This window comes from Nicotiana attenuata, chromosome 6 (assembly GCF_001879085.1).
Source record: "Nicotiana attenuata strain UT chromosome 6, NIATTr2, whole genome shotgun sequence".
Taxonomy (NCBI): domain Eukaryota; kingdom Viridiplantae; phylum Streptophyta; class Magnoliopsida; order Solanales; family Solanaceae; genus Nicotiana; species Nicotiana attenuata.
Genome location: NC_031994.1, coordinates 34,205,778 through 34,214,844, shown reverse-complemented (window position 1 = coordinate 34,214,844; position 9,067 = coordinate 34,205,778). Strand labels below are relative to the sequence as shown.

General features: G+C 36.7%; 1 protein-coding gene across 1 annotated transcript; it reads right to left on the bottom strand.

The window, feature by feature from the left end:
- Positions 303-1,121, bottom strand: LOC109227765. The gene has a single exon (XM_019392963.1). It carries the CDS (start codon positions 1,119-1,121, stop codon positions 303-305), a length of 819 nt encoding a protein of 272 aa, XP_019248508.1.

Below are 9,067 nucleotides of genomic sequence, written 5' to 3'. Positions count from 1 at the left end.
TCTTGTGCTTGTTTTCTGCTTTGTTCTTTCTGCTCTACTACTTGTTTAGTAATAGGTTTAGCCTTCCATTGCTTTTTAATCTGGTTATTCCCCATTTTCCCCTGCTTTTGTTTCTGTTTGCCAACCTGTTCATCATTTGCTTTCTTCGTCCCTGCCTTCTCACAATTCTCTTCATGATTTTCTATTTGGCAGCAGTGTTCACAATACTTAGGTTTCCATTCATACTCCAGAACTTGTTCTCTATATTGGCCTTCCTCTTCTTCTATTAACATAGTATCAGGTAGGTCTTGTGATATATCCATCTACACCAGCATACGTGCATAGGATACTCTTTCCCCTTCAGTTGTAAGTCGATCAGAGCATATAGGTCTCCCTAAGTAGCTGGCTATTCTTCCCAAATTTTCCGGAGTCCAATACTCTATATGTAGTCCTGGAAAAACCACCCAAATAGGTATTTTCCTAGCCAATTCTTTGTTTATCTGAAATTTTGGTTCCCACTGCTTCAGAATCATAGGCCGATTGTGATAAGTATATGGTCCTTGATGTATAATTCTGTTCTTATCTTCCTCAGAGTTAAATCGAAAGATGAAATAACCATCGTCATGTAAGTACACATGAGGAACAGTAACAAAGTTCCATACCCCATACACAAACTTGAGCATTTCTTTAAAATTAGGGTTTCCCCCCAATACGTACCCAATAACCGTCTCCTTCCATTTTTGAGTTTGCTCTGCAACTTCAGCTCGGTTCAATCTCACAATCTTCACTCCTTCCTTCATTATTGGAGGATAATATTCCAATCTCATTCCTTGTTGTACAGATCTGTTTCCTTTTACCACCTCAGCTAGCGACAGTTCTGATTGTATAGGTTCCATTCGATTCACTGAAAAATTCAGTTTCCTCGCTGCATTATTAGCTTCCTCCTCCTCTGATTTCTCTTCATTGTTACAATTCTGAGATTGCATGACCGTCGGTGCACTACCCATCCCAGTCATCCAGTGTACGAGCTGCATTTGTCCTATCACTTGTGGCACTCCTGTCTCCGGTGTTACTATTCTCTCTCCTTCATCATCTTCCGGTATCGTAGGCGGTGCAATTGGTTGAGATTTGCGTCTGTCCATGGTCGTAGTGCGTACGTTAGCTTCCTGCTTAACGTGTGCCTGCAGAGCTCATGGTCTTTTCGCTACCTTTTGTTTCTCATTACTATATGAATTTTATCAAAGAAGGTTAATGGTCTTTTAATATACTTTTTTTTAAGGTCATCGGTTATGTTGAGAATGTTTCCCCATGTATATGTTGTCCAACCAGCTATATTCACATCCGGTATTATATGATACATTTACTATCATTAATGTTCTTTTCATTGTTGTCTTGTCTTGATCGAAAATCTATAAAATTTGATTAAGAATAACAGGGGCGGACAGGTAGCTCAAGGGGGAGCTAGTAAAGCCTTGATTTAGGTCCTCGAGATTTTGAGGCCCCCAAAAATTTTAAAAGTGAATTTTATAAGTTTATTTTAGTTTAGACAATATTAAAAATTACAAAAAAAATTGTGAAAAAAGAAAGAAAGCAAGATTGTTTACTCTTTAACAGTAAGAATATTTTAGAAACTTTTTAAACTACTTAAACAATCATATTAAATATAATTTTTACAATAATATCAAAGAAAATATAGTATAAATACATGACAAACATCTTACTTATTCAAATTGTTGCTAACTAATATAAATAATAATACTATTTAAAGTTAAAAGCTTATGTCATTTAAGAATATTACAATATAAATAACAAGTACAAAAAATAGTAACATTTACTTTTTTTCATATGTGTGTATACACATACGAATTCAAATATAAAAAAAAAATTAAGTCTTTTATTAAAACTTGGGTTTAGGCTACTAATTTTTGGATTTGAAACACGCTGCTCTTGAGTTTCTGAAACATATTGGCAAAAACCTATGAATACTACCAATTTTCCTTCTTCTAACTCATACAAAATAATTGGACATTAATGATATCTATTGGACCAATCAAGGGACTTTTTTGTCATTTACTTTTTCTTTATTCATTCAACTATATGTAGACTCTTTTCTGTTAAAAAAAATTTAGAGAATTGTTTACAGTGATAGTAGTAATGGCTTTGACCCTGCTTTTTATTTAGGGTTAGACATGAGGCGATTTGGTTCAATTTTTATTAAAGTCAATTATATCGGTTTGATTGGTTTGGTTTTATCGAGTTTTCTTGGTTTTTTTATCACATAAATATTATTTCAATCTTACTTTATTAGAATTATGGATAAAATTTTGGTAAGTTAATATATTTAGTAAGAATTGATCAAATTGATAAATATATGATTTATTATAATACTCTTATGGGAAAACTCTTTTGGTAACACATGATAGTTATTTTCTTAGTCTTAACAATAGTTTTTCATTGATGTGTGTTTTCATGTTTAACCGAATTTTAATAATTAAACACAAAATTAATAAAAACCCTAAATAATTGTATACTCGATTTAATTTTAAAAGTTATTGACAAATAGCATTTTAAATTCAAAAAAGATATAAAATTTTAGTAGATCTTGACATTTAAATATGAAAGAATAAAGAGATTGACGCACTTTAATAACTTTGATAAAAAAGTGGTGATGCACATTAGGATCAAGCATTATTCAAAATATATTAAAAAATGATGCACTTTATAGTTCTATTAAATATTAAATCCTATGAGAGAATCACAATTATTGTAATTTGTGTCTCATACTTCCAACATTTTACTAATACTAGTCTCTGGACACACATATTGCACGTGTACCCCATCAATAAGAAGATAATTTAAAAGATTATGCAAATATTGTTAAATAATATATTTGAGTTATAAGATAAAAATTTTAAAAAAAGAAGTAAATTTTATGAATGATGATCCTATTAGTTAGTTCAATAAAGAAAATACTCTGCCCATATACGTCCTCATTGCCTTATTGCAATTTCAGTGTCACGACCCAAAATCCACTATAGGTAGTGATGGCACCTAACACCGCCGTCAGGCGAGCCTACGATGACTGATCAACTTAATTACTCATTTTATTACTTTTGAAATCATAATTTCCTTTAATTAGATAATGTGAAATAGAACTTATAGCGTGAAATGATAATAATTACGTGAACTACCATACTGGACATCCAGTAGAAACCCCCGAAATCCGATGTAACAAGTGCATGAGCATCTACTAAGGAGTACAATAAAACACTACACCTGTCTGTAATACAAATTAGACAGAAAAATATAAATAACTCTGATGGAGACTCTGGATGCCGCTGATCGTGACCAGGAAATGCAGCTCATCGTAAAGTGCCCACAGTAGCCGAGCCTCTGCACCTAGAGAACTACCAGAACATATATATACCTGCACAATAAGTGCAGCAAGTGTAGCATGAGTACGTAAAACAACGTGTACCCAGTAAGTATCTAGTCTAACCCAGAGAAGTAGTGACGAGGGGTCGATATCGATACTTACTAGTGGTCCAATAAATCAAATGCAGTAGAAGGTAAACAAATGTGAGGTAGAGCAAACAAACGAAATAAACAAGTATAAATACGGGGTACCACCCTCCTCTCAACAACAACTCAAGCTCTCAATTAGCGGTTACCCCCTCAACTAGAGTATATATATAATGGAACTTACCAGATAGGTCGTCATAATTCAAATCAGAAAAACTCACAGATACACTGGCTTCTTGTCGAATATTACGCACGATTCCATAAGAGTATTCTGTAGAAATGTCGAGGCGTAAGGCCCGATCCCATCATAATGTGTATACTGCCGAGGGTCGAATGGAAGGAACCATAAATACATCTATTATACTATCGAGGTGAACGGCCAGCTCCCATGAGAGTAAGGTACATAACCCTGCCGAGGCGAATGACCCGATCCCATCATAATATGCGCACTGTCGAGGGTCGAACGACACAAACCATAGATGTATTTATTACACTGCCGAGGCGAGCAGCCCAATCCCATTAGAATAAGAAGCTTTGACGGGCCCTTAACCTCACTCAAGAATAAACGTGTGAGTTATGAACTTTAAGGAAGCTTTTCGATGAAAACGCACAACGCGGAAGAAATTCATAAGGGGAGCACAATTATTTCGCTGCTAAATCAAGTAGCGCATCAAAACCTCTACAATAGCAAGTCTATCACTCTACGCAAATCTAGTCCCAAGTCGTAACGTAAAATAAATGAATTTATTAGGCAAGGAACAACTCAAATAATACAGTTATAGCATGGCAGGAACTTAAGCCTTCCCGGACATAACATGAATCTAGCTACGTACAGATTCTCGTCACCTTGTGCGTACGTAGCACTCACAACTATTAGCACATAACAATTATATCACCTAGGGGTAATTTCCCCTTCACAAAGTTGGGCAGGAGACTTACCTCGCTCTGAAGTTCCATAACCGGATCCAACGCCACTCTAACACTCAACTCCAAGCCAGTGTTCTAATACTAGCCAAACAATGTACAAATCAATCAAAATATACTCCAATGCTTACAGTTTAACAATTCATAACAATTCCCAATTCCACTCGAAAACTCAATAAAGTCAACCCACGTGCTCGGATTCCAAAAAAATTCGAAGATAAACTTTACCCATAACACTCCGAACTCAAATATATGATTTATTACCAATTCCATGTCCAATTTCGTGGTCAAAATCCAAAAATATCAAATTCAAGGTTTTCTACCAAAATCCCAAATTTCTACTAATTTTCATGTTTAAATCCATGTATAAACCATGTATTAACTTGCAATGAGAAGAAATCACTTAACCCATAATAGATGATGAAGATGGCCCTCCAAAATTGCTCCAAGATCGGCTCTCATGGAAGAAAATGAGATGAAAATGAGCCAAATCCCGCTTTAAAAGAACACCTCTACCCATACGACTTTCCGCTTCTGCGATCAGCTTGGCCTCTTCTGCGGCGTCGCTTCTGCGACCACATATGTGCATCTGCGAAGTCTACTGGTCAGCAGCCCCATCGCATATGCGGGCTCTTTCCCGCTTCTGCGCAACCTCATGTGCGAAGCCATAGTCTCCTCTGCGCTCCAGCTCGCTTATACGACCACTCCGTCGTTTTTGCAAGGTCGCAGGAACGTTCCATTTTTCGCTTCTGCGAAGCGTTCCCCGCTTCTGCGATGCGATTCTCGCTCCTGCAAAGTCGCTTCTGCGACCCATCTTCCGCAGAAGCGATCACACCAGCAACTAGAAATTTCCAGCTTTTCCTTAAGTCCAAAAATCGATCCTTTAACCATCCGGAATCCACCCGAGGCCCTTGGAACCTTAACCAAATATACCAACACGTCCCAAAATACAATACGAACTTAGTTGAAGCCTCAAACCACGTCAAACAACATCAAAATCATGAATCACGCTCGAATCAAACTTATAAATTTTCAAATTTTCAAATTATATATCTTGTGCCGAGACGTATCAAATCAATCCGGAATGACTTCAAATTTCGCACAAGAGTCATAAATGACATAATGAAGCTGTTCCAAGGCTCGGAACCCCAGATGGATACATCAAAATCCACTTCAACACAAACTTATGAAATTCATCCAAAATGTCAACTTTCCATAATAGGCGTCGGAATGCTCCCGGGCCACCCGATTCTCAACCCGAACATGCGCACAAGTCCGAAATCATCATACAAACGTACTGGAACCTTCAAATCCCGATTCTGAGGTCGTTTACCCAAAAGTCAAACCCTAGTCAATTCTTCCAACTTAAAGCTTTCGAATTAGAATTTTCTTTCCAAGTCAACTCCGAACTTCCCGAAATTCAATTCTAACCACATGTACAAGTCATAATACCTAAAGTGAAGCAACTCAAGGCCTCAAACTGATGAACGACGCACTAGAGCTCAAAATGACTGGTCGGGTTGTTACATTCAGTATATAAATCATGTACGTATTCTTATTTTTTTTAGGAAAAAGAATGCAACTAGAATATCATTACTATATTCTTTCCAATGGTGCATTATATTTTGATGAAATGAATAATCCTTTCACCTCTGTATTAGATGGAGGACACTAAAGTCAATGAGAACCTTCTTTTGTAAAGTAAGAGTAAGTCATTTTGTTGTCATAGCTACACGAAAAACAAATACCATTGTTATTTCATATGTTGTTAGTTCGCGTCAAAACTTACCTAGAAGATAGCTATTGATTTTGATGAAAATTCAAGTCTGTAAATGTCACGCCCAAACCTTGGGAGGCGCGACCGGCGCTCAATCGAGTGAACTCAACTGAGCAAGCCTTATTAACACTTTTCTACCCAACTCAATGCGATTAAGGAAACCATGCTTCCGTTCATTTAGACAATACTAAAGATCGAACATTCATATTGTTAGTTCATTTTTATATCACAAATCTTAAATCATGGCTAAGTTTCCAAGATTTCATATAGTTATAGTTTAGAAGAACTAGATAGAGTATAGAGTTACCACACAGTTCATTGACCCATCCAACACCCGTACATAACCCACACAAACGTCTATGGAGCCTCTATGGATACAAAAGATAATTTATAACACGCCGGCAACAAGGCCCCGACTATACCTCAAAAGTGAAAGTCTACAACAAAAGATGTACAACATAACCCCTTGAAGGAAAAAGGGCTCACCAAGACTTCGAGAGGAGGACACTCGGCTACGCGCGATCGGCACTGTCCGCTATAGAGCCACCTACATTCATTTAAAAATATAGCGTCCCCGGCAAAAGGGACGCTAGTACATGGAATAGTACTAGTATGTATAACTAAACACCATCTAGTTAGAAAGAACTTTTCTACAAGAATAAGAAAATTACAAGTATATCTCCAAAGTTTAAAACGATCACCACATCATCAAATAAAAGAGCCATACAACTTTCGCATAATTTTCCATTGCTTTTAGTTTGGGGCATTTCATACTGTTCATCATTGTTCACAATACCACCGCTATCTTGAGCGGAGTCCGATCTCGACCCGACCGGCTAGGTTGCCTCATTTGAGATATATACCTCAATCACAATCTCATTTTTCTTTTCAGAAATTCAATATCAGCACAATACCACCATGTGTGCGGCATGACGTCCGATCTCGGCCCGATCGGCTAGGCCGTCTTACCAAGGCGTTGTTCCTTTCTCATTAATCATCTCGTTTCAATCTTTGTTTCACATATATCGTTTCATAGGCACTTGGGGCCACAACTATCACATCATTTTTCTTGGCACTAGGCCACATTTCACATCATTCCCAATTTCAATGTTAGCTTTGCAATTTAGGATAATAGGTGCACATAAGAGCAGTTTAAATTATAAGCATAGATAAGATTTCACATAGATGACACAACAAACGTAGTTTCAATCTTGATTTAAGGTCTAAGCATTTCAATACATGATTCATATTCTTCGCACCTTTTTAAGTTATCAAGAATGGCACACATTGATCGTATTGAGACACACCTTTCACGTATATAAAGTTGCAACTTGGAACACCAATTCATGTGAAATAACAATGAGTACATCAATCTTACCGCATTTACACAAACACCAACGTAGCTCAATTTCTAAAAAGAGGGGGTTTTAGCCATACATACCTCAATAGATCTTTCCTTAAATTCTTACAAAATTCTGGGACTCTTAGCACTTCAATCTATTTTATAGGAATTACAAATTGAACCAAGAATTGGAGACATGATTAAGATTCTAGCTCATTTGAGCATATTATCAAGCACTAAGTGTGCATTGTGATTTTTTGTCCCTTTTGTGAGAGATTTTTATCATCTTACACCCCAATTGCTATTTTTTTAACTCACAACCTCCCCATACTCTATTGTCACTCATGCATGCAAGATTATCAACTCTTATACCCATGAACCCACTTGCTAATAATTTATTTTAATAGAAATTTTGAAATCATAGATTATGGCACAAGTTCTTACCTCTTAGGGTGAAAACTTAGCAATTTCACTTGACAATCTTCAAGGATTTGGGGCAAGAATTGAGTGGGGACTTGATGAAGATCACTCCTTCTCTCTTTAGAACTTCCTCTCTCACTCTATTTGCAGTAAAATAACAGAAAATAGGTCTAATGGGGTATTTTTTAATGGAATGGGGTCGGGTTTTAAAAGTTAGAAAATAGGAGCCCCGGCACAATCTGCGATCGCATAATTGACATGCGGTCCGCGAAATGGACCGCGAAAATGGCTTCAAAAACCTGAACAAACTGCCCGAGTATGCGACAGGAATGCGGTCCGCATACCTGTTCTGCGGTCGCATAATACACCGCAGAACTGCTCCTCGCAAAATTCTAAGGGGATTATGCGATGACTATGCTGCCCTCATATTGATTATGCGATCGTATAATGGGCCGCATAGTTGACCTCAAAATTACCATCAAACTGTCTGACTCTGCGGCGTTTTTATAAATTTCTAACACATATTCCTAACTTGGCACTACGAGCTTTCGGGTTTTTGAGTAGAAATTTTCACGGGCCTTACAGAAAAATCATGATGGATGGCAAAAAAGCCAACTAAAATAGGGTTCAAAATCAAGCAATTTAAAAGACACTTTACAACAATATAGAAAATATTACTTATCCTGAATAGGCGGTCAAGTTCTTGATTGAAAATAACAATTAATCTTAATACATTTTGCTTCTCTTCGGTCATTGTCCAAGTAACAAGATTAAGCATGGTACAAGATGGAGTGTTAGAAAATTCACTTCCTTGTGATTTTTTATTTTACCTCCAATTAATTCCATCGGTTTATGGCCACAAATTAATAGTAGAAAAAAAGTAACAAAGAGATTGTCATGATCCGGATTTCTCACCCTCGGAGTTCGTGATGGCGCCTACTCGTAGAAGCTAGGCAAGCCACACATTTAGAATCCATAAATACTTTTGTTAAAAATCCAATTTTACAAATTTAATTAACAGGAAATAAATAATTAACGACAGTGGAATTCGTAATTTTTAGCGGAAGACTTAAACAAAATATACCAAATGATAAGAAAATCCA